The sequence below is a fragment of the Dendrobium catenatum genome, unplaced genomic scaffold (genome assembly GCF_001605985.2).
Source record: "Dendrobium catenatum unplaced genomic scaffold, ASM160598v2 fragScaff_scaffold_574, whole genome shotgun sequence".
In the NCBI taxonomy this organism is placed as follows: Eukaryota; Viridiplantae; Streptophyta; class Magnoliopsida; order Asparagales; family Orchidaceae; genus Dendrobium; species Dendrobium catenatum.
The window spans coordinates 984,511-1,010,224 of NW_021319036.1; the positions used below are offsets into that span (position 1 = coordinate 984,511).

At 37.4% G+C, this 25,714-nt stretch overlaps 5 protein-coding genes across 5 annotated transcripts; all 5 read left to right on the forward strand.

Annotated features, from left to right (window-relative positions):
* Positions 1-7,286: 7,286 nt before the first annotated feature.
* Positions 7,287-8,944, forward strand: LOC110095969 (scopoletin glucosyltransferase-like). Its single transcript, XM_020821704.2, has one exon. The coding sequence runs from the start codon at positions 7,346-7,348 to the stop codon at positions 8,762-8,764; it is 1,419 nt and encodes a 472-aa protein (XP_020677363.1). The 5' UTR covers positions 7,287-7,345; the 3' UTR covers positions 8,765-8,944.
* Positions 8,945-13,187: 4,243 nt separating this feature from the next.
* On the forward strand, positions 13,188-14,771 carry LOC110095991 (scopoletin glucosyltransferase-like). The gene has a single exon (XM_020821733.2). It carries the CDS (start codon positions 13,188-13,190, stop codon positions 14,601-14,603), a length of 1,416 nt encoding a protein of 471 aa, XP_020677392.1. The 3' UTR covers positions 14,604-14,771.
* A 4,593-nt stretch (positions 14,772-19,364) lies between these two features.
* Positions 19,365-20,892, forward strand: LOC110095990 (scopoletin glucosyltransferase-like). Its single transcript, XM_020821732.2, has one exon. It carries the CDS (start codon positions 19,413-19,415, stop codon positions 20,829-20,831), a length of 1,419 nt encoding a protein of 472 aa, XP_020677391.1. The 5' UTR covers positions 19,365-19,412; the 3' UTR covers positions 20,832-20,892.
* A 1,733-nt stretch (positions 20,893-22,625) lies between these two features.
* On the forward strand, positions 22,626-23,285 carry LOC110095979 (scopoletin glucosyltransferase-like). The gene has a single exon (XM_020821719.1). The coding sequence runs from the start codon at positions 22,626-22,628 to the stop codon at positions 23,283-23,285; it is 660 nt and encodes a 219-aa protein (XP_020677378.1).
* A 1,010-nt stretch (positions 23,286-24,295) lies between these two features.
* On the forward strand, positions 24,296-25,337 carry LOC110095980 (scopoletin glucosyltransferase-like). The gene is made up of 2 exons (XM_028694813.1): positions 24,296-25,055; positions 25,108-25,337. Exons 1-2 carry the CDS (start codon positions 24,296-24,298, stop codon positions 25,335-25,337), a joined length of 990 nt encoding a protein of 329 aa, XP_028550646.1.
* Positions 25,338-25,714: the final 377 nt, after the last annotated feature.

The window sequence follows — 25,714 nt, forward strand, 5'->3', positions numbered from 1 at the left end:
CGATCGTGCACCGTTCGTTGGACATTTGAAGGCCTTAGTGATGTCGGAATTATGTGATATTGGTCTCTTTGGACTCGTCTCGTCGAGCCGCTCGATTCGAGTATAAGCTCGTTAAAATCGGAGACCGTTTGGTAACTCAAATTGCGGTTTGAACCTTCTAAAAGAGCTTCGGGTCCTTGATTCGGACCCATTTGGACTCGGATTGGGTCGAATTTGGTGTCGTTGGATTCGTATTTCCGAGATGCTCAGTTTGACTATAAGCTCGCTGAAATCGGAGTTCAGGTGCTCCTCGATTTAATTTTTGAAGTTTCCAACTTGATTTTTGCCTCGAGATTCGTGCCCGATCAAGTTAATTTTCATATGACGTATCAATTCTTAAATGATAAGTCACAGTAGTGTTATCGAAATAGTAGGGTCAAGGGCGGAGCAATAGTGGGGGCCCTAGGGGGATGGGCCCCATTGACCCTTAAACATGTAGTAGAGCCCGCAATCAAACTGACCCATAACATAAACAATAAAATCCCGACAATCTGGCCCATACGCAACCATTGGCCCTTTAACATGTAGCAAAGCCCACAACAAAACTGGCACATAACATAATTATAAAAAGCCCACAATTTGGCCTATAGACATAACTAGCAGAGCATATGAGTTGGGATTCTAACTCAGTTCTCTGACTTTAAATGAATTATCATAAACTATGAATAAAAAATAAGTAATTGTTGCTTCGGTTACTTTTTTATATTCATAATATAATTAAATCTAACTTTATATGTACATTTATGTTTTTTTTTCTACAAATAATGCTTAAATATTAAAGTTAAAATAAAGTAATTATAGATTTATGTAACTAATAGAATATAAATTTTAAAATTTATTAAAAAAATATTAATATTTTGTTAAAGAACAAAATATTACATCACTATAAACTATTAAATATAAAAGCAAAAAAAATAAAATTAAAAATCACTCGAAGAAATTTGAGAAGATTTTTAAAATCATCAATTTGTACCTCCACTAATAAAAATTCCTACCGATCTCCACCATCAAACCAACATCATGAAACAACTGCTTGATCTCCATTTTGGATTGCTTGGTTTTAGTCTATTTGAATTCTTATAAAATATTTTTTATGTCGTTAGATTTGTCATGTCGAAAATCAAATTTTATTATAAATTTGCTAAAAGAAAATTTATTTGACAGTCATGCAAATTCCTTAAAAATTATGTTAAAATTTAATTTTGATGAAAATTAATTTTAAAATATATTTATATATAATTTAAATATATTGTACACCCATATGTCATATTAAATATTAATTTCTTACCAAATATTTCTCTGTTTTGGAAAAGCCATTTAAGTCATTATGTTCTTCCACTTTTGTCTCACATAACATGATATAATAGTTTTCTTAAGTCTCAGACATAATCTCAAAGGATTCTAACCATTTATAACATTTTATGTGCTTATGACACCAAAACATGCCAGAGGCTCTAGAACATGGCATTTGGCACTGGAATATGCCTTTGTTAACACTCGTGATAAGTTAGAAAGCTTATATAAGCCAAACAGCTTATAATCCACTGCTCCACCTCCTCTGCAGCGCATCATCACAGGAAATGGAATTCCGCCAGCGCCGCCTGACTCATCTGCAGTCCCTGATTTCTCCAACTAACTTGATTCCCTTACTATTGTTAAATACTCAAATGTATTAGCAAATACTATGGTGAAATGAATACCCGATTCATACCAGAGCTTGCTCTTCCTTAGTTCTGCTTCTTCTTCTTCCTTAGTTCTTAGTTCTGTGTTTATCTAACCTTATCATTGCAGGTTATTTCATGGTATCAGAGCTAACCAGGTTTAGCTCCTTCTTTAAACCAACTCATGGCAGACAGTCAGATCTCGTCAATGCCGCAGAACGCTCCCACGACAACAACTGCATCGGAAAGCACCATTCCAGTTTCTTTAAAGTTCATTATCTCCAATATAAATCATATTGTTAACATTCAGCTCAATAGTGACAATAATGCCATTTGAAAACTACAGATACTCAAAATCTTTTCGGCTAATGGTTTTGATGGCTTCCTTGATGGAACCGAAATCTGCCCTCCAAAATACAGCACTTCAACGACTGGAGACGTTGCTTTGAATCCAAAATATTAACTGTGGCAATTAACTGACCAAAACCTAGCTGCCGCCTTGTTTTCAACAATCTCACAGAGCATCCTTCCATATGTGCTAACGCTACACACTGCGCATGAAGTTTGGGAAGCATTGGAGAAGCGCCTTCAACCAAAAAATCGCTCTAGAGTTATCTAACTCAAGAATGAGCTCTACCGTATCGAAATGAAGGATCTCACAGTAAATCAGTACCTCGCTCAGGTAAAAGCCTTAGTCGATAACATATCTGCTGCTGGATCCAATGTGGATCACGAAGACATCATTCTACACATCTTAAATGGCCTATCTCCATCCTACAATGCCTTTAAGACAGCTATTCGCACTAGACCTTCTTTTATTCCACTGGATGAGCTTTATTCACTCTTGATCAGTGAGGAAATTAACATACAGAAGGATCTCTCCAAAGACACTACAGCCTCCATGGAAGCCGTGCCTTAAACGCCTTCAAGAATACATCCTTAAGGAGTGCCGCTCCTGATCAAAACAGAGCTAATAGAGGTCGTTTCAACCCAAACAGAGGATCTTCACCGAGACCCCCCAACTCAAACAGTCGACCTCCCCGTAATCAATCAACAGCTCGAGTAATGTGTCAAATCTGCAATAAACCAGGTCACATAGCTATGCATTGCTGGCATAGAACTAATATCCAGTACACTCCCACGGCGCCAACCACTCAAAGAAGTTTCTTCACAAATCAGCAAAATGCATCTCCTACAGATTGGTACTTGGACTCGGGCGCTTCCTCTCATCTCACCTCCAATCCCCTCCAACTTCAACACCCCTTACCTTATACAGGTTCTGACAGCATCTCCATCGCAAATGGCACCTCTCTCCCAATCAATTCCACTGGCCAAGGACTACTTCCTCTACCCAATACTCAACGTAAGTTATATCTTCAAAAACTCTTACATGTCCCTTCACTTACTCATAATCTTTTATCCATTCAAAAACTCACTGCTGACAATGATTGTTCCGTTTGTTTTGACACCTTTGGCTTCACTATAAAGGACAATCGGACCAATCAAACTATCCTTAAAGGTCGAAGCCGAGACGGTCTATATGTTATACCTTCCACCACCATTTCAGCTCTACACAATCAACACAAATCAACCACAACTTGGCATGCTCGGTTGGGTCATCCCCATCTACAACTGCTTCAACACTTAGCTAGGCATAACTCTACTATATGTATTTCAACTAGTACTTCTTTTCAATGTGACTCATGTAATGTGGCCAAAAGCCACAAATTATCCTTTACTTCCAATGAAATGAAAACTTCTATACCTTTTGCACTTGTTCATTCTGACGTATGGGGCCCTGCACCTTGTTCTTCATTAAGTGGTTATAATTACTATGTATTATTTGTAGACGATTACTCCCGCTTCTCATGGATATACCCAATGCACAATAAAGCTGAAACTTTCTTAAAATTTCAGCATTTCTTTAATCTCATAAAAACCCAATTTAACACCACAGTTAAAATTTTGAGATCCGATGGTGGCGGTGAGTATCGTTCCAATAACTTCAGCATCTTTTTATCCCAATATGGTATTCAACATCAAATGACCTGTCCCTATACACCGGAAGAAAACGGTGTTTCGGAAAGGAAACATCGTCATCTCATCGAAACAACTAGAACTCTTCTCCACGCAGCTCACTTACCTCTAAAGTTCTGGTTGGAAGCACTACACACCGCAAATTATCTCATCAATCGGCTACCCTCTAAAACACTTCACTTCGATACTCCATATCACTTACTACATCATCAACAACCATCTTATACTCATTTAAAAACCTTTGGATGTCTATGTTATCCTTGGCTTAAACCATCTTCACCCAACAAATTACACCCAAGGTCTACAGCATGTATCTTTGTTGGCTATTCTCCTTCACACAAAGGCTACAGGTGCATAAATATTCAAAACGGCAAGATTCATATTTCCCGCCACGTTGTGTTCCATGAACACATCTTTCCCTATCCCATACCTACGCCTCCTACATCTAACCCCCTGCCAGCAACCAGTAACTCACCTCTCACACTTATTCCAATTTCCACAATTCCTTCCTCTCAACATAACCCTCCTAATTTTCACTCAGTAGATCCAATCACTTCACCTTTACCTCCACTCAATTCTCACCAACTCAACTCACCCACGGATCTCTCTACAGAATCGTCTTCATCCCATACTACCATTACACCTCACCCTCTCCATCTCAACCACCTCCCACTACATTCCCTCTTCCTCATCCAATGATCACAAGATCTAAAATAGGACATCTAAAACCCAAACAACAGTTCAATCTTCTAGCCACCCAGCAACCTCATTTCACCCCTACCTGCTTCAGCCAAGCTACCAAATCTGTCCATTGGAGATCAGCTATGTTTGAAGAACTCACTGCTCTTCAAAAACAAGGCACGTGGTCATTAGTTCCAGCTCATGCCAATCGAATCATTCTCGAAAATCAGTGGACTTTTCGTACTAAGTTCAAACCCGATGGCACCCTTGAACGATACAAGGCTCGCTTTGTAGCACAAGGCTTCAACCAACAATTTGGCATCGACTACAAGGATACCTTTAGTCCAGTTGCAAAAATGCCTACTATTCGCATTTTACTTACCATTGCTCTACATCATAGCTGGCCTGTTTTTCAATTGGATATTTCCAATGCATTCTTGCACGGAAAATTACAGGAGGAAGTCTACATGAAGCAACCGCAAGGTTTTATAGATGAGAACTATCCTGATTATGTGTGTAAATTGCATAAAACCATTTACGGGCTCAAGCAAGCTCTGAGAGAATGGTTTCAAACACTCACCAATTTCCTCCAGTCACTCGGGTTCAACTTCAGTAATCGGACCCGTCTCTACTACTCTATAAACATAATGGCATTCAAATTTATATGCTGTTGTACGTTGATGACTTCCTAATATCTGGAAATGATCGATCCAGCATCTCATGGCTCATTACTCAATTGCAGACACAGTTCTCTTTAAAAGGACTAGGCCCTATTTTGTTTTTTCTGGGCATTCAAGTTCTTCACAAGCCAAATGGTTATTTCCTGCATCAGACGCAATATGCCCAAGAAATATTGCAATCTGCTGGCTTAACCGACTGTCAACCTTCACAAACTCCAATTTCTCTCAAGCCGATTCTCAGCAACAGCAACTTTCTGGATTCTAACCCGAAGAAAAACAGACAAATAGCCGGTTCTTTGCAATACTTGACCATCACACGTCCAGATATTGCATACACGACAAATCGTATTTGCAAATGCATGCACAGTCCCACTGAACAAGATTTCAATACTCTCAAGAGGCTTCTACGCTACATCAAAGGAACATATTCCTTTGGTCTTCCAATCACTAGAGGTAATCTCCTTCTCACAACCTTCTCTGATTCTGACTGGGCATCAAATCCTCAAGACCGCAAGTCAATCTCTGGATTCTGCACGTACTTGGGAAATACACTCGTCTCATGGTGTGTCAAGAAGCAAGATACCGTCGCAAAGTCTTCAACGGAAGCTGAGTATAGATCATTAGCCTCCGCCAGTTCGGATATCATTTGGCTTCACAGATTAATTGCTGATTTTGAGGTGTTCCCAAACTCACCTACTACACTGCTATGTGACAACACTTCCACTCTAGCTCTAGCAAACAATCCTGTTTTCCACGCTAGAACAAAGCATATCGAAATTGATTATCACTTTACTCGGGAATGCATTCTATCCAAAGAAATTGATGTGCAGCACATAAATTCAACCGATCAGCCTGCAGATATACTCACTAAACCATTATCTCTTGCTTGATTTGCCATGCTTAGAGACAAACTTACCGTTCAATCTCTCGAACCATAAGTTTGTGGGGGGCTGTTAACACACGTGATAAGTTAGAAAGCTTATATAAGCCAAACAGCTTATAATCCACTGCTCCACCTCCTCTGCAGCGCATCATCACAGGAAATGGAATTCCGCCAGCGCCGCCTGACTCATCTGCAGTCCCTGATTTCTCCAACTAACTTGATTCCCTTACTATTGTTAAATACTCAAATGTATTAGCAAATACTATGGTGAAATGAATACCCGATTCATACCAGAGTTTCCTCTTCCTTAGTTCTGCTTCTTCTTCTTCCTTAGTTCTTAGTTCTACGTTTATCTAACCTTATCATTGCAGGTTATTTCAGCCTTAAAGGCACCAAAATAGCTTACTCTTTTCATAATAATTTCGCCAAAACTTTCAATTCAAATCATAATACACCTAGTGCAATCATATAAATATATATTTTATGACATGATAGCAAGCCTACAATGAAAAGACATTTAAGTCAAGCCTACAATGAATTAAAAATTAAACCTGTTAATTTCGGGTCACGGGGTCAGATTCGGGTCGAACACGTAATTTACCCAACACTATTCAGGTTCGGGTCAACCCGACTCGTTTTCACAAACGGGTCAATTTTTCAGACCCGCACCCGGCCTGCTTCGGGTTCGGGTTAACCCGACCTGCTTCGGGTTCGGGTTAACCCGACCTTACTCACTTCGGTTTGATTTTTGGGGTTCCCGCGCGGTGTCGAGGTAGGCCGGCAGCGGTGCAGCATCGACAGCAGGCGGGTAGGCAGGCTGCTCGGGTACGGACTGAGTGGTCACGCGACGCGAGATGTCATGAGTGGGGCTCGATGCGGGGCAGGCAGGCTGCCCGGGTACGTGGCATGGTCGCGGGGCAGAGTCGAGCAGTGCGGGGGCAGTCGGGGCGCGGGGCAGGCGGGATATATATCCTATATATAATTATAATTTTATAAATAATATATATACTTTTTTTTTAATGAATATGATATTTAAAAAATTTTATAAATAATATTTTAAAATTTTAAAATTATTAGGAGTATATATAATTTCTTAAATATCATATTCATTAAAAAAATTAAATAAATTATTGCACCAAAATAGCCTAGAATTAATGCTGAACGGTGTGCTTCTATTCCTCATCAATTTAGTTCGGTGAAGAAGCTGACCAACCTTCCGTCAGCAATTACTAAGGAATCTTTACTAATAATTGAGCACTTGCTCATCCAAAGTGCTCATCGACTATAAAACAAGCCTTCCAATCCATTCCAGAGTAAAATCAACCGCATAACAAAGTATCCTGCGATCCAGCCATTATCCAGCTATGTGCTCCGAAGCCAATCCTCTCCATATGCTTTTCTTCCCTTTAACGATGCAAGGCCACATGCTCCCTATGGTCGACATGGCCAAGATCTTTGCCGTCCATGGTGCCCGCGTCACCATCCTTACTACTCCTGTTAATGCCACCATTATTCGCCCCAATATCGATGACTCTGTTCATCTCCACATCATCCCTTTTCCCACTGTCGAATTCGGCCTCCCCGATGGGTGCGAAAACAACTTATTCATCCTTTCTGATGACCTACAAGTCAATCTCATGAAAGCTAACTATTCGCTTCGCCACACTTTTGACTCCGTGGTTGTAGATCTCAGCCCCGACTGTGTTGTAACTGATTTATTCTTGCCATGGACATATGATGTTGCTACTGCGAGAGGTATTTTGAGGCTTGTCTTTCATGCTACTAGCAACTTCTTAGCCTGCGCCACGAGTGCTTTACAGCAATGCCTCCTACCAGCAAACAAGGTTGAGTCCTTTGTCTTGCCCGGCCTCCCACATCGAATAGAGATGTTAAAAACCCAAATCATAGACTTCAACAAATTAGCAGGAACGCCAATGGAGTTCATGATGGAGATACTTAAGGAGGCGGCAGAGGTGGAAGTGAAGAACTATGGGGCATTGATGAATAGTTTCTATGAGCTAGAGTCTGAATATGCAGACCACAACCGCGAGAGGGTGGGAAGGGTGTGGAATGTCGGCCCAGTTTCTCTATGCAACAAAGAGGTGATAGATAAGTCAACAAGAGGTGGGGAGTATCCAGCGTTTGTTAACGAGTGCCTGAAATGGCTTGACAAAAAACCTACAGGCTCGGTCGTGTACATGTGCTTTGGAAGTATGAGCCTTTTCTCGGTTGAGCAATTGAGTGAAATGGCGCTTGGGCTCGAGGCATCAAGACATCCATTTGTTTGGGTGATGCGGAATGAGGGCAATGATTGGATTCCAAAGGGCTATGAAGAGAGAATTAAAGATGTAGGGATGTTGATAAGAGGATGGGTCCCACAACTAGTTATACTAAATCATGATGCAGTTGGGGGATTTGTGACTCATTGTGGGTGGAATTCTAGTTTAGAAGGAATTAGTGCGGGGTTGCCGATGGTAACATGGCCATTGTATGCGGATCAATTTTTTAATGAAAAGCTTTTGATAGATATATTGAAGGTTGGGATAATGGTGGGCTCAAAAGTGAACACTTTTAATATGGAGACGAGGCCAATTGTGAAGGCTATGGTAGTGGAGATGGCTATTAGGAGATTGATGGGGGATGGGATGGAGGCAAATGAAAGGAGGAGGAGGGCTATACAACTAAGGGAGATGGCCAACAGAGCTGTGGATAAGGGAGGGTCATCTTATGAGGAGATCAAAAATTTGATGAATGAATTAATTGATCGAAAGAAGCGTGTGTAGCTTAGCTATTGTTGTCTACAATTATTGTGTAGTTAAATGTTTGCATCTCACTTAAAGTTTAAATTAGCAACTTATTTAAATGGTTCTAAAGTACTTTTTATGCAAATTGCTAGTAATAGTTGTTGCATCGCGATATAAAGCTATAAAGAAGTTGTTTCATGAGGTGCTGAAAAGGATCTATTTATGACTGCCATCATGGGTTAGGCCTTTGCTATTCTAAAGAAAATGACACCCTTTGTAATAGTTAACATGGTAGCAAAAATTTATAGAATTCGAGTGATACTCTGAGTTTGCTAGCGGGCAAGAACATCAAAACACAGTCTGATAGTCATCTTCAAACCACCACATGAACATCATTACCAAAACACTGTTGGATCGCCACCAATTTATTATGGTCATTCGACCTTCATCGCTAGATTTTAGTTTTTTTTATCTCCGTCACTCAAGAATAATCTTTTAACCATCGTTGCCAACTACAGTCATTAAAATGTCATAATAGTAACAAAATTGAGTGACAATGCATGATCTCATTAAATTTAGTTCATCATGTATTCGTTCTAATTTCTAATCTTAAGTGCCAAAGATTATAAATTTATTTGGCCTCTCAAATAATTTCATAAAACTTTCACCTATATTCGAGTCTATTTGAACTCTAATAAAATACTTTTTATGCCACTATATTCGTCTTATCAAAAACTAATTTTGTTTATAGACTTGCTATCTCTAAATTTAGATGATCATAAAAATATTTATAAACTATATTTGATAAAATGTATTTCAATATATATTTTAATATAACTAATATTTCTTTACATCCATACATCATTTTAAATATCAATGTCATAACAAACATCTCACTATCTCACATTATAACACTCCATTTAAGTCAAGCCTACAACCAATTAAAGCACATTCTGTCAAAGTCATGATGTTCTTTCACTTTTGCCTCTTAGATTTTATTTGGGGCGACTTTCTTTTTACTTTTTAAAGCAATTTTCTACTTGTATATAAAATATAATTTTTATACTAGAAAATTGTTTTATGAAAAATAGTAAGAAAGCCGTCCCACATGATGCCTTTATTTCAACTGTTATTTTATTAGGTCATATCAATTTTAAAAATATAAATTGATATGACAACATATATTTCAAAATAATACAAGTTATTTAATTTGATATAAATTTAATATATTTAAATATTTACCTACCTCGGTTGAACCACCACACTCGACCTCCACTATCAAACCACCATCATAAACATCATAAACAATTGCCTGATTTCTATTCTCAAACAACAGCTCGATAGTCATCGTCAAACCATCACAAGAATATGGGTACCAAACCATTGTTGGACCTCCACCAATTGCTTATTGTCCTTTGACTTTTTTTCGCTATATTATGATCCTCTGATCTCTATATGTCAAGAATATTCATCTGATCACCATTGTCTACTGTAGACATTATACTATTTTCGTCCAATTATGGTCGTCTGACCTACAGTCCTCTGACTGTTATCGTCTGGCTACACTAAATCCAGCTATAATTTGTAATCTATTATAGCTAACAATGTCAATGTATACTATCACTTATAAGATCGTTGTACATAATTATCCGTCCATACAATAATATCGTTAATAATAAATGATCTTGTAGATCATAAAATTTTTTTTAATCATAAAAATGTCTTAATAATAAAAAAAATTTAGCGAAATTGATCTCATTAAATACAAAAATTATATGGCCTCTCAAAGATACTATTTAAAAATAAAAATTGAAATATCATATTCATCCAAAATAAATAAATAAATAATTACACCGAAATAGGCCTGAATTATTGCTAAACTTTGTCCTTTTGTTCCTCAGCAATGACGATAAGCTTCATATATTGAAATAGTTTTGTTATGGAACCTTTACTAATAATTAAGCGCTTTCTCATCCACTATAAAATGAGCCTTCCAATCCATTCCACTGCTATCCAGCAATTGTTCAGCTATGGGGTCCAAATCCAATAATCTCCACATGCTTTTCCTCCCTTTCGTGGTGCAAGGCCACGTGCTCCCCATGATCGACATGGCCAAGTTCTTCACTGCTCGTGGTGCCCGCGTCACCATCCTTATTAGTCCTGTTAATGCCACCATTATCCGCCCAACTTTGATGTCTTTTCTCATCTCCACATCATCTCGTTTCCCTATGTCGAATTTGGCCTCCCTGACAGGTGCGAGAACAACTCCTTCATTCTTTATGATGACCAACACAACAACCGCTTCAAAGCCGCCTCTTCGCTTTGCCACATTTTTTACTCCGTGCTTAGCGATCTCAGATCTAATTGTGTCATAACTGACATATTCTTGTCATGTACATACCATAATCCAATCGGAAGAGGTATTGTGAGGCTTGTTTTTCATGGAACGAGCAACTTCGCACTCTGTGCCATGATTGCTTTCGAGCGGGGTTGCCTACTAGTAGACAAGTTCGAGTCCATTGTCCTGCCCGAACTCAAACACCAAAGAGAGAAGTTAAAAACCAAAGTCATGGACTTCAACAAATTTGCATGAACATCATTAAAGTTAATCTTAGAGGCATTTAATGAAGAAGCAGAGGTGCATTTGAAGAGCTATGGCACATTGATAAATAGTTTTTATGAGCTAGAGGTCGAATATGTTGACCACCACCATAAGAAGATGGGAAGGGTGTGGAATGCCAGCCCAATTTCTCTATGCAACAAAGAGCGTGGAAAGGGTGTGGAATGCCTGCCCAGTTTCTCTATGAAACAAAGAGGTGATACAAGTCAACATTAGGAGGAGAGTAAGCAACGTCTTTTAACGAGTGCTTGAAATGGCTTGACAAAAAACCTACAGGCTCGGTTATGTACATTAGCGCGAGCGCGGCAGCGCAACACGCGTGGCGACGGGGCAGCGGGCAGAGGGCGGGGGCAGCGGGCAGAGACCTGGAATTTGAATTTTTTTTTAAATTAAACGGGTTGGCGGGTTGACCCGGCAACCCGCCGGGTCAACCCGAACCCGACCCGTTTTTTAAACGGGTCAATTTCTGGAACCCGAACCCGACCCGTTTTGAAATCGGGTCGGGTCCAACCCGGATTTTCCGGGACGGGTCCGGGTCGGATTTTCATGTCGTATCTAGGATTGTTACATTGCTATATAAAGCTATAGAGAAGTGGTGTCATGAGGTGTTGGAAAGGATCCACTGATGTCTGCCATCATGGGTTAGGCGTTTGCTATTCTAGAGAAATTGACACTCTTTGTAATAGATGGTATTAGTATCTAGAAATGTGTCTCTTTCCACAATTTATTTTATACAATGAAGCTTTTCCAACTTCCATCCTGCAATATGTTTTATACATTGGCTGTTCACTAAGTTGTTTGAATGCCTTCCCATGAAGAAGAGTGTCATATGTAATAAATAGCAAAAACTAGTGAAATTTTTTCAATTCGATGATGCATATGGTTTTTCCCTTTTCTAGATTTTTCATACAAAAGCTTTACAATGTGTGATGGATCTTTGAACAATGCTAAGATAATAAACTCTTAGTTTTTTGTTGGAGCTTCATATTAAGAGCAAGCAATCAAACATAAAAAGACCCTACGCCATAACTAAGATTGAAAAACAATATTTATTATATTTAATTAATGTATTATAACTGAATAAACATTTCACTTAGAGACATAATGTGAAACGAGTATATATGTAAAAGGGTTGGAGTAGCTCCAATTACACATAAAATTACAGTGAGTCGCCTTAGATGATTTGGTCACGTAAAAAGTCAGCCTTCTGATGATCCCACATAAAATTAGAGAGAGTCAGCTTAGATGATTTGGTCACCTGAAAAGTTAGCCTTCTAATGATCCTGTTAGGAAAGAATATGTATTAGATCTAGTTTATATTAAAAAAATAGAAGTAGATCAAAAGACATGGTTAGAAAGTATAAAAATAATTTTTTTATTAAATTTAAATATAAATTTGATTCTTAATAAGATAAGATGGAGACATAAGATATATGTAGTTGATCCTAAGTAATTTAATAAAGACTTATTATTGTAGTTGTTATTGACTAATTAATATTGAATATACTTTCTAAAATTATTATTAAATAAATATTTTATATTCCTTTCATCACAAATTAAATATAAGAAACTTAAAAAATTTTGTATTTATTTTTTGTATATACCGTTGATAAATTAAAATTTATAATATACAAGTTAAAATAAAATAATAATGGAAACGAAATAGCCCTAAATTCATGCTTGACTTTGTCCTTTTATTCCTCCATCAGTTGCAAAGTTCCGTTAGCAATGACGATAACTTAGTAAATTGAAGGAATTTGGTTATGGAATCACATTCACTACAAAATGAGCCTCCCTCCATCCAAGACCCATAGAATCTTGCTCTCGAGCCATTGCCCAGCTATGGGTTCTAAAGCCGATCATCTCCACATGCTGTTCTTCCCTTTCATGGCTCAAGGCCACATGCTCCCTATGGTCGATATGGCCAAGATCTTTGCCGCTCGTGGTGCCTGCGTCACCCTTCTCACTACTCCCATTAACGCCACCATTATCCATCCCAATATCGATGACTCTATTCATCTCCATGTCATCCATTTTCCCTCTGCCGAATTCGGCCTCCCCAACGGGTGTGAGAATATAGCATTTATTCATTCTGATGACCAACACGGTAAATTCATGGAAGCTACGTCTTCGCTCCGCCAGCCTTTTGACTCTGTGCTTAGAGATCTCAGGCCCGACTGTGTCGTAACTGACATATTCTTTCCATGGACATATCATGTTGCAATCGCGAGAGGTATTCCGAGGCTTGTTTTTCATGGCACCGGCAACTTCACGGCTTGTGCGAAATGGGCTTTCGAGCGGTGTTGCCTGCTAACTGACAAGCTCGAGTCCTTTGTCCTACCCAACCTCCCACATCGAATAGAGATGTTAAAAACACAAGTCCTGGACTTCAACTTAGCAAGAACGCGAACGGAGATCATCATGAAGATAGCTAATGAGGCGAAAGAGGTGCAATCAAAGAGCTATGGCACGTTGATGAATAGTTTCAATGAGCTTGAGTCTGAATATGTGGACCTTTACTGCAAGATGAAGGGAAGGGCATGGAATGTTGGCCCAGTTTCTTTATGCAATAAGGAGGTGATCAACAAGTCAATAAGAGGTGGGGAGTATGCAACATCTGTTAGTGAGTGCTTGAAATGGCTTGATAAAAGATCAGTAGGCTCAGTTGTGTACATCTGCTTTGGAAGTGGGAGCTTTTTCTCGGTGGCACAATTGAGAGAAATAGCACTTGGGCTTGAGGAATCCATGCATTCATTTGTTTGGGTGGTGCGAAATAAGGGCAATGATTGGATACCAAAGGGATATGAAGAGAGAATTAAAGACATTGGGATGGTGATTAAAGGATGGGCCCCACAACTAGTGATATTGAATCATGAAGCGGTTGGAGGATTTGTGACTCATTGTGGGTGGAATTCTAGTTTAGAAGGCATTAGTGCGGGGTTGTCGATGGTGACATGGCCATTGTACGCAGATCAATTTTATAATGAAAAGTTTTTGGTAGATATATTGAAGGTTGGGGTGATGGTGGGCTCAAAGGTGTTCACTTCTAATGCAAATTTGAGGCAGATTGTGGAGGCTTCAGCAGTTACAACAGCTATTAGGAGGTTGATGGGGAATGGGATAGAGGCAGAGAAGAGAAGGAGGAGGGCAAAGGAACTTGGCGAGATGGCGAAAAAAGCTATGGATAAGGGAGGGTCATCTTATGAGGAGATTGGAAATCTGATGCATGAACTAATGGAACGAAAGAAGCATGTGTAAGCATGTGAAGCTTAGCTCAAGGATTTTTTTTCTTCTTCTTTCAAATTAATGCCTAGTTAATTGTTCTCTCACTAAAGTTTCTAATTATCATCTTATTCAAATGGTTTATCATTTTTTTTTTCTGCAAATTGTTGGGAGATGTAGTTTTACTATGAAAAGACGAGTTTATTTAATTATTGAGTTCTAATTATTTTTAAATTGATAATCTTTGGAATAAATCTTTTTAATTTCAATAAAAATCATTATACAATTCAAACATGAGTAAAAAGAATAAAAAAAAGAGTAAAAAGAATAAGAAAGATAGCCAATTTTATTTTATGATACTTTTTTAAAAATTTTACACAAAATTTTCAAGCCTGGTTTAGGATTTGTTTAATTTAATTTTGTTTATTTTTTCCTAAAATTTATTTGAAAAATAACATAACATATTTTATATTTTATTTTCATTCAAAAAAAATATAAATTTTGTTGAAAAAGAACCACAAATTTACTCTTAGATTTTTAAAATTATTTATATTATTTATGCCCTCATCTTTGCCCGTGGAACGAAAGGCAAGAAGCAAAGATCTTTGAAAGAGTAAGATATTATTGTATAGGTCGTTCAGTGAACTGACATTACTCTTATAATTTAAGATACAGTGATTTCTTTTCCCACCTCACAAACCCCTCTTGAAACAAACCCTCCCGCTTTTCTCTTTCTCCGAAGGAACGGCAAATAACTGTTTGATAATGGAGATAATGAGGACTGGGAATGGGATCAAGAGGCACGAGCTAAGAGCATCTCCAATGGAACGGCAAATAACTGTTTTCCGTTCTTCTGTTGCACCAACCGAGCGGTAATTCTTACGTCATTTCATTGCGGATGGACAGTGTGATGTCAATATTGATGTTGTACTGTTCATCTTTGCCATTTTTGGTCTCTACCGAATTTGCAGAAAAAACGCGCGAAAGAAGAGAACGATCGTTACAGGGCAAAATAGAATTCGATTGGAGATGAATCACAACATTTTTTAGTTTCACGACATTTTGGAGTTAAAAATGAGATTTTCGGTTGGAGATGCCCTAATATACTTGGCAAGTTGTCAATGTCATTAGAGATGGTCATGGGGCACCAATGTTGATGTTTCCTTAGTGCCAAAAAATATGATAGCTCATATGAATACTATGGTATATCTTGTTATCATGAAATATGAACCAAAGATAGGCCTTTAGATCATGGCATATTATTCACCAATCAGTGATGTCCATAGCGAGATGCCTTAGGTAGAGGACAATGCCATAGAGGCTTTTTAAGGCAACTCATAGTCAATAGTAGTTAATGGGATTGTTGAGGTCTCATTTGCGAGGAAGATGACATGGTTCATAGTAGAAATGTTGACGAGTCAATGAATTCTATGTGGGGGGGGGGTATGCATGTTTGCAGTCAAAACAGTACAATACGGGGGGGCGGGGAGATTTTTGGGGTTACAGTACCTTTCTGCCCATTTTGAGTTGCTATGAAGTTGAGCAAAGAAGAGAAACAAAATGATTTGCTACTAAAAGAAAAACTTGGATGGTTCCCCTTCCATAGCCATGAAGAGAATGACAATGACCATCATAGCTAGGATTGTTACATCGCGATCAGAAGCTATAGAGAAGTGGTGTTGGTGAGGATCCATTGTTGACTAAGGCGTTTGCTACTCTAGAGAAAATGACACCCTTTATAATAAAGGGCATTATTATCTAAAAAGGTGGGTCTTTCAACAATGTAGCCAAGTAGCAAACCTGATATGTAAAATTTTAAGTATAAAGATGGAGAACTTTAATGAGTTTACTAAAGATGAGCATCAACTTTTCCAAAGTTTCATAATAAAAAAGCTTTAGGACATTAATTAAAAGAACATACAACCTCCAAATCTCTCAAGATGAATCCAATAAGTCCAAAATCATCAAATTTTAAGATTATTTAGACCCTTAAATTTAGAAGAATGTCCTATGACAGGATGATTAATATTTATGAAGCATGTCACTCTTAAAACTATATAAATTGGCCTTCGCTTTACATTTTGGGTGGCGGGGGAAATGGTTGAGGTTTAAGAGAACTTAGAGACTTGAAGAATGACATAGCTCCATCAAACCCTTGCTTTATTTTCCTCCATCGAACGACCACCACACTAGCCTTCCACCTCCACCATCAAACCATTACAAAACTACCATCATCAGACAACTGCTTGATGTTATTCCCCATAATCTAATTCAAAAGAATTATTTTTTTTAAAAAATATTTTTTCATCTAAATCACATATAATGAGCTCAAGAGCCTAACAAGTAATATATCCTACAGTCGAACTCAACGCAAAGAAAAAGAGCAATATGCATGTTTGCAGTCAAAACAGTACAATATAAAATCCAATAAAGCAGTACGGTGGGAAAATCAATAAACCAGTTCAAGTGTCGAATCGATAAAACAATCATCTTATTAGTACATCATCAATCAGCAATATATTAATCATATAAAGCGATAAAACCAAAGCATTGGTAAATAATTGTCGAACTCAGATCAATGTAGTAAAATCATATATAAGTGTACACATAATATTCACGTCGTCTATATCAGCATTAAATCAATATCTTACATGCTCAGTATGTCACATACTTAGTATAAGTACAATGAATCAGTAATATCAAACAGTATTGATGTCAATATCGATAAAAGTAATAGTCCATTGGATGGAGCAGTAAAATAATATGCTTCATCCTTAGTCTCACATTATAAAACTCCATTTAAGTTCTGCATACAACCAATTACAGCACACTCCGTGGTAGCCATCATGTTCTTCCACTTTTGAGTTTTGTCTCTTAGTTTCAAATGATATTTTATTAGGTTTTATCAATTTTAAATATATAAAATGATATGACAACATATATTTTAAAATTATCCAAGTTATTTAATTTGATCTAAATTAAAAATATTTAAATATTTAACCGCATTCGTTGAACCACCATCATCAACCTCCACTATCAAACCATGATCATTAAACAACTGCTTGGTCTCTATTATCAAGCAAACGCTCGATAATCTTCATAAAACAAACACATGAATATTAGTACAAAATAATTGTTGGACCGCCACAAATTGATTATCATCCTCTGACCTTCTTCGCTAGATTATGATCCTCTGATCTCTATCAGTCAAGAATAATCATATGATCATCATTATCAACTGTAGTCATTAAACTATAGTCGTCCAATTATGATTGTCTGACCTAAAGTCCTTTGACCGTTATCTCATGGCCATAGCAACACCTGCTATAATTTTTAATGTACTATCACTAACAATGTCAATGTACACTATCACTTATAAGATCGATGTAAATAATCAGCCCTAACTTTGGCTCTTTGTTATAGAGCCAGGATTTAAGTTAGATGTCACTGCAATAATGTCACTAATAATAAATGATCTCGCAGGTCATATAATAATTTTTCAATCATCAAAATGCCTTAATAATAACAAAAAACATTGGCAAACTAATTAACGGATCAACAATTGTAAAATCTTGTATGCTTATTAGTCAAAATAAGGATCATGTCAAGATGAGTCCAACAAGCTCAAAATCAACTAATTTTAACATCATTAAGACACTCAAATTTTAAAAGAATGTCCTATGAAAGGGTGATTGATATTATCCACCCAATTAAGTACATTGAATTTTTTGCTCTAAATTTATGAAGATTGTCACTCTTAAAAATATATAAAGAGGCAGTTTGAGGATGATTAGTCCCTGACCTTCACCATTATAATACTACTAAACCACCATCACCATACAACTGTTTGATATCCATTAGCGAAGCCTGGCTGATAGTCATCGTCAAACAATCAACCACATGAACACTGTTACCAAATCATTTTTTGATGGCCACCAATTTGTTATGGTTATTCAACCTTCATTAGACTATGACTTTTCGATCTTCATCTCTCAAGAATACCATCATTGCCAACTACAGACATTAGACTAATTATTTCAATTAGATAATGCACGCGGTCATGCCCTTTTATAGGTTTTTCACATAAAAGTTCCATAGTGTGTGCTGAATCCTTAAACAATGCTAAGATAATAAACTCTGAGTTTCTTGCTGGATCTTCATATTAAGAGCAAGCAATCAGACATAAAAAGACCACGCCATAACTATGATTATAAACAAGCTTTATTAAATTTAATTCATTTATTATAACTAAATAACATTTCACTTAGTGACAGAATATGAAAAGAGTATATACATAAAAGGGCCTTGTAATATTATAAATACTTATTATTGTCGTTGTTATTGACTAATTGAATATTAAATATACTTTCTGAAATATTTCTTAAATAAATATTATATATTCTTTTCATCACAAATTAAATATAAGAAATTTAAAAAATTATCCAAAAAAGATAATTTTTATTATGATATATATTATCTTAGATATAAGGACTACAGTTCAAAATATTTTTATGCAAAAATTTTATAATTTTTCATTTCAGATTAAATATTAGAAATTTCAAATTTTTTGGATTTATTATATATGTACACTCCTTACAAATTCAATTTTGTAATATACTATTTAAATAGAAAATTTAAACCATCATATTCATCCAAAACAAATAAATAAATAATTGCACCGCCATAGCCCTAAAATAATTCTTAACAGCTTTATCCTTTTTATTCCTCATCAGTTTGTTTTAACCATTGGTCAGCGATGACGATAGCTTCATAAATTGGAGTAATTAAACACTTTCTTATCCACTATAAAATTAGCCTCCACTCCATTCAAGCCATCATCCAGCTATGGGCTCCAAAGCCACTCATCTTCACATGCTTTTCTTTCCTTTCATGGCGCAGAGCCACTTGCTCCCTATGGTGGACATGGCCAAGATCTTTGCCGCCCGAGGTGCCCGCGTCACCATCCTCACTACTCCCGTTAATGCCAGCATCATCCGCCCCAACATCGATGACTCTGTTCATCTCCACATCATCCCTTTTCCCTCTGCCGAATTCGGCCTCCCCGATGGGTGCGAGAACCACTCCTTCATTCTTCCTGATGACCAACACACAAACTTCTTCAAAGCTACCTATTCGCTTCGCCACCCTTTTGACTCTGTGCTTAGAGATCTCACCCCCGACTGTGTCGTAACTGACATGTTCTTGCCATGGACATACCATGTTGCCAATGCCAGAGGTATTATGCGGCTTGTCTTTCACGGCACAAACAACTTCGCAATCTGCGCTATGAGGGCTTTCAAGCAGTGCCGCCTACTAGCAGACAAGGATGAGTATTTTGTTTTTCCAGGTCTCCCACATCAGATAAAGATGTTGAAAACCCAGGTCATGGACTTTAACAAATTAGCGGGAACACCATTAGAGCTCATCTTGGAGACGCTTAATGAGGCGGCGGAGGTGGAATCAAAGAGCTATGGCACATTAATGAATAGTTTTTATGAGCTAGAGACTGAATATGCTGACCACTACCGCAAGATAATAGGAAGGGCGTGGAATGTCGGTCCGGTTTCTCTATACAACAATGAGGTGACCAACAAGTCAGCAAGAGGTGGGGAGTATCCAGTGTCTGTTTACGAGTGCTTGAAATGGCTTGACAAAAGACCAACTGGCTCAGTGGTGTACATGTGCTTTGGAAGTGGGAGCCTTTTCTCGGTTGAGCAGTTAAGAGAAATGGCGCTTGGGCTTGAGGCATCAAGACATTCATTTGTTTGGGTAGTGCGGAATGAGGGTGAAGATTGGATTCCAAAGGGGTATATAGAGAGAATCAAAGAGGTAGGGATGCTGATAAGAGGATGGGCTCCACAACTAGTGATACTAAATCATGCTGCGGTTGGGGGATTTGTAACTCATTGTGGGTGGAATTCTAGTTTAGAAGGGATTAGTGCGGGGTTGCCGATGGTAACATGGCCATTGTATGCTGATCAGTTTTATAATGAAAAGCTTTTGGTAGATATATTGAAGGTTGGGGTAATGGTGGGCTCAAAGGTGAACACTTTTAATAAAGAGACAAGGCCAATTGTGGGGGCTGCGTCAGTGGAGATAGCTGTTAGAAGGTTGATGGAGAATGGGATGGAGGCAAATGAGAGGAGGAGGAGAGCAAAACAACTTGGGGAGATGGCCCAAAAAGCTGTGAATGAGGGAGGCTCATCTTATGAGGATATAAAAAAATTGATGAATGAATTAATGCATCTAAAGAAGCATTTGTAGCTTAGCTCGGGAATTTTATTTCTTCATTTAAAATTAATGCCTAGTTAATTTGTTTTTGTTAGTGTTGCTTCAATTTCAATTACGAAATTATTAAGAAGCTTTAATTTTTTTTTAATAATGAGAAATTAAGTTGAATATATTTAGTGACTAAAAAAATGAGTATAAATAAGTTAAAATAAATAAGACTACTTGATATCTCATAAAAATTTGCCTTGATTTAGCACGAATCTCTAGGTATATTTAATTTAAAAAGTACCAAAATTAAATCAGCACTATCTGAACTTCAATTTCAATAAACTTATAGTCCTACTGAATGTCTTGAAGAGACAAATCCAAGTTAATAAAATCGGTCCAATCTGAACCCAAATGGGTCCAAATCGAAGCTTAGTTTAATTGAATTTGTTTATTTTTTTCCTAAAAATCATTTGAAAAAAGACTTAACATATCTATTTTTCAAAAAAGAACCCCATAAATATTATTCACCAATTAGAGATGTCCATAGTGAGATGACATGAGTAATGTCAAAATGTAATTGATTTATATGTGAGGGGTTGCCTTAGGTAGAGGGCAATGCCATAAAGGAGTTCTTGGAATACATGAAATCTCTCTTGCTAGGAAGATGACATGGAACATAGTAGTAATTTTGATGAGTCGATGATTGCTACGTGTACCCCCTTCCGTCCATTTTGAGGAGCTATGAAGTGGAGCAAAGTAGGGAAACAAAATGATTTGTTGCAAAAAGAAAAAAATTTGCATGGTTCGCTTTCCATAGCCATGAAGAGAAAGGCAATGACCATCATAGCTAGGATTGTTACATCATGATCTAAAGATATAAAGAAGTGGTGTTATGAGGTACGGTGATGGTGAGGATCCATTGTTGACCGCCATCAAAGATTAGGTGTTTGCTACTCTAAAAAAAACGACACCTTTTATAATAAGGGGCATTAATATCTAAAAATGTGGCTCTTTCGACAAAGTGGCCAAGTAGTGAACATGATATGCAAAATTTGTAGTATCCAAGTGGTCCTTGGAGTTTGCTAAAGATGGGGAACTTGAAAGAGTTTACTAATGACGAGGATGTGGAACTTTAAAGAGTTTACTAATGATGAAGATCATCTTTTCCAAAGTTTCATAATAAAAACAACATACAACCACCAAATATCACTAAACAGTATACTCATATTCAAATCAAGTGTCACGTAAAGGCGATCCAATGAGCCCAAAATCATCTTATTTTAACATTAAATATTGATGGATTTGAATTTATTTTAAGTTCTTTGGTTAAATATATTCTTTTATAACCTATAATGTCTATTGTACATATTATTTTAAGCTATTATTGTAGAATTTAAATATTGATTATAGAAATAAAATAATATTTTTTCTTGTTGTATATTTTTTTTAGTATAATTAATCAGCTTTGGATACCCAATTGACCTAATTGTACATGAATGATTATTAGTTAGCAACTAAAAGAAAAAAAAGAATGAGTTGGCCCCCACTTTTCAATTGTTCGGTTTTAGTATATTTGAACTCAAATAAAATATTTTTTAAGTCATTAGATTTTTTCTTAAATATATCTGTTTATGGAAAGCCATTTGAGTCAAGCCTACGATGAATTAAAAACACTGTAAGTCATTATGTTCTTCTTAAATTGAAATAATTTGGCTAAGGAATCTTTACTAATAATTGAGCACTCGCTCATCCACTATAAAATGAGCCTTCCAATCAATTCTAGAGTAAAATCAACCACATAACATAGTACCCTGCAAAATAGCCATATATTATCCAGCTATGTGCTCCGAAGCCAATCATCTCCACATGCTTTTCTTCCCTATAATGGTGCAAGGAAACATGCTCCCTATGGTTGACATGGCCAAGATCTTGGCTGCCCGTCGTGCCTGCATCACCATTCTCACTACTCCCGTTAATGCCATCATTATCCGCCCCAATGTCAATGACTCTCTTCATCTCCATATTATCCCTTTACCCACTGTCGAATTTGGCCTCCCCGATGGGTGCGAGAACAACATCTTCATCCTTTCTGATGACCAACACGTCAACCTCATGAACGCTAACTATTTGCTTCATCACCCTTTTGACTCCGTGCTTGCAAATCTCAGCCTCGACTGTGTCGTAACTAATTTATTCTTTCCATGGACATATGATGTTGCTGTCATGAGAGGTATTTTGCGGCTTGTCTTTCACGCCACTAGCAACTTCTTAGCCTGTATCATGAGTGCTTCACAGCAGTGCCGCCTACCAGCAGACATGGTTGGGTCCTTTGTCTGGCCCGGCCTCCCACATCGAATTAAGATGTTAAAAATCCAAATCATAGACTTCAACAAATTAGGAGGAATGTCAAAGGAGTTTATCATGGAGACACTTAAGGAGGTGGCGGAGGTGGAAGTGAAGAACTATGGGACGTTGATGAATAGTTTCTTTGAGCTTTAGTCTGAATATACATACCACCACCACCAGATGGTGGGAAGGTTGTGGAATGTCTGCCCATTTTCTCTATGCAACAAGAACATAATAGACAAATCAACAAGAGGAGGGGAGTATGCAGCGTTTATTAATAAGTTCTTGAAATGGTTTGACAAAAGACCTACAAGCTGGGTCATGTACATGTGCTTTGGAAGTATGAGCCTTTTCTCGGTTGAGCAACTGAGTGAAATGGCGCTTGGGCTCGAGGCATCAAGACATCCATTTGTTTGGGTGATCTGGAATGAGGGATTCCAAAGGGCTATGAAGAGAGAATTAAAGATGTAGGGATGTTGTAAGAGAATGGGCCCCACAACTGGTTATACTAAATCATGATGCAGTTGGGGGATTTGTGACTCAATATGGGTGGAATTCTAGTTTAGAACAAATTAGTGTGGGGTTGTCTATGGTAACATGTCCATTATATGCTGATCAATTTTATAATGAAAAGCTTTTGGTAGATATATTGAAGGTCGGGATAAAGATGAGCTCAAATGTGAACACTTTTAAAACGAGCCTTCCATTCGAGAGTAAAATCAGCTGCATAACATAGTAATGTAGACAGAAAAGACATATTGTTGTCGTTGTTATTGACTAAAAGAATATTAAATATATTTTGAGAAATATTTCTTCAATAAATATTTTATATTCTTTTCATCACAAATTAAATATAAGAAATTTCAAAAAATTTTGTATTTATTTTTTATATATGCCACTAATAAATTAAAATTTATGATTTAAAATTTAAAATAAAATTAGAATGACATATTCATTCTACAAAAATAAATAATGGAAATGAAATAGCCCTAAATAAATGCTAGACTTTGTCCTTTTATTCCTCCATCAGTTGTAAAGTTCCGTTTGCAATGAAGATAACTTAGTAAATTGAAATAATTTGGTTATGGAATCACATTCACTACAAAATGAGCCTCCCTTCATCCGAGACCCATAGAATCTTGCTCTCGAGCCATTTCCCAGCTATGGGCTCTAAAGCCGATCATCTCCACATGCTTTTCTTCCCTTTCATGGCTCAAGGCCACATGCTCCCTATGGTCGACATGGCCAAGATCTTCGCCGCTCATGGTGCTCGCGTCACCCTTCTCACTACTCCCGTTAACGCCACCATTATCCGTCCCAATATTGATGACTCAGTTCATCTCCACATCATCCCTTTTCCCTCTGCTGAATTCAGCCTTCCCGACGGGTGTGAGAATGTATCATTTATTCATTCTAATAACCAACACATTAACTTCATGAAAGCTACGTCTTCGCTCTGCCACCCTTTTGACTCTGTGCTTAGAGATCTCAGGCCCGACTGTGTCGTAACTGACATATACTTTCCATGGACAAACCATGTTGCAATCGCGAGAGGTATTTTGAGGCTTGTCTTTCATGGCACCAGCAACTTCGCATTTTGTGCGAAATGGGCTTTCGAGCAGTGTCGCCTGCTAAATGACAAGGTCGAGTCCTTTGTCCTGCCCAACCTCCCACATCGAATAGAGATGTTAAAAACACAAGTCCTGGACTGCAACAACTTAGCAAGAATGCAAACGGAGATCGTCATGAAGACAGCTAATGAGGCGAAAGAGGGGCAATCAAAGAGCTATGGCGCGTTGATGAATAGTTTCTATGAGCTTGAGTCTGAATATGTGGACCTTTATTGCAAGCTGAACGGAAGGGCATGGAATGTTGGCCCAGTTTCTCTATGCAACAAGGAGGTGATCAACAACTCAATAAGAGGTGGGGAGTATCCATCATCTGTTGATGAGTGCTTGAAATGGCTTGAAAAAAGAACCAAAGGTGTACACTTCTAATGCAAAGTTGAGGCCAATTGTGGAGGCTTCAGCAGTTACAACAGCTATTAGGAGGTTGATGGGGGATGGGATAGAGGCAGAGAAGAGAAGGAGGAGGGCAAAGGAACTTGGCGAGATGGCGAAAAGAGCTGTGGATAAGGGAGGGTCATCTTATGAGGAGATTGGAAATTTGATGCATGAACTAATGGAACGAAAGAAGCATGTGTAAGCATGTGAAGCTTAGCTCAAGGATTTTTTTTCCTTCTTTCAAATTAATGCCTGGTTAAATGTTCTCTCACGAAAGTTTTTAATTATCTTCTTATTTAAATGGTTTATCATTTTTTTTCTGCAAATTGTTGTGAGATTTAGTTTTACTCTGAAAAAATGAGTTTATTTATTTAATGAGTTCTAATTATTAATAAGTTGATGATCTTTGAAAAAAGTCTTTAATTTTAATTTCAATAAAAATCATTATACAATTCAAGCATGAGTAAAAAGAACCAGAAAGATAGTCAATTTTATTTTATGATGCTTTTTAAAAATTTTACACAAATTTTCAAGAATGGTTTAGGATTAGTTTAATTTAATTTTTTTTTTTTTAGTTTT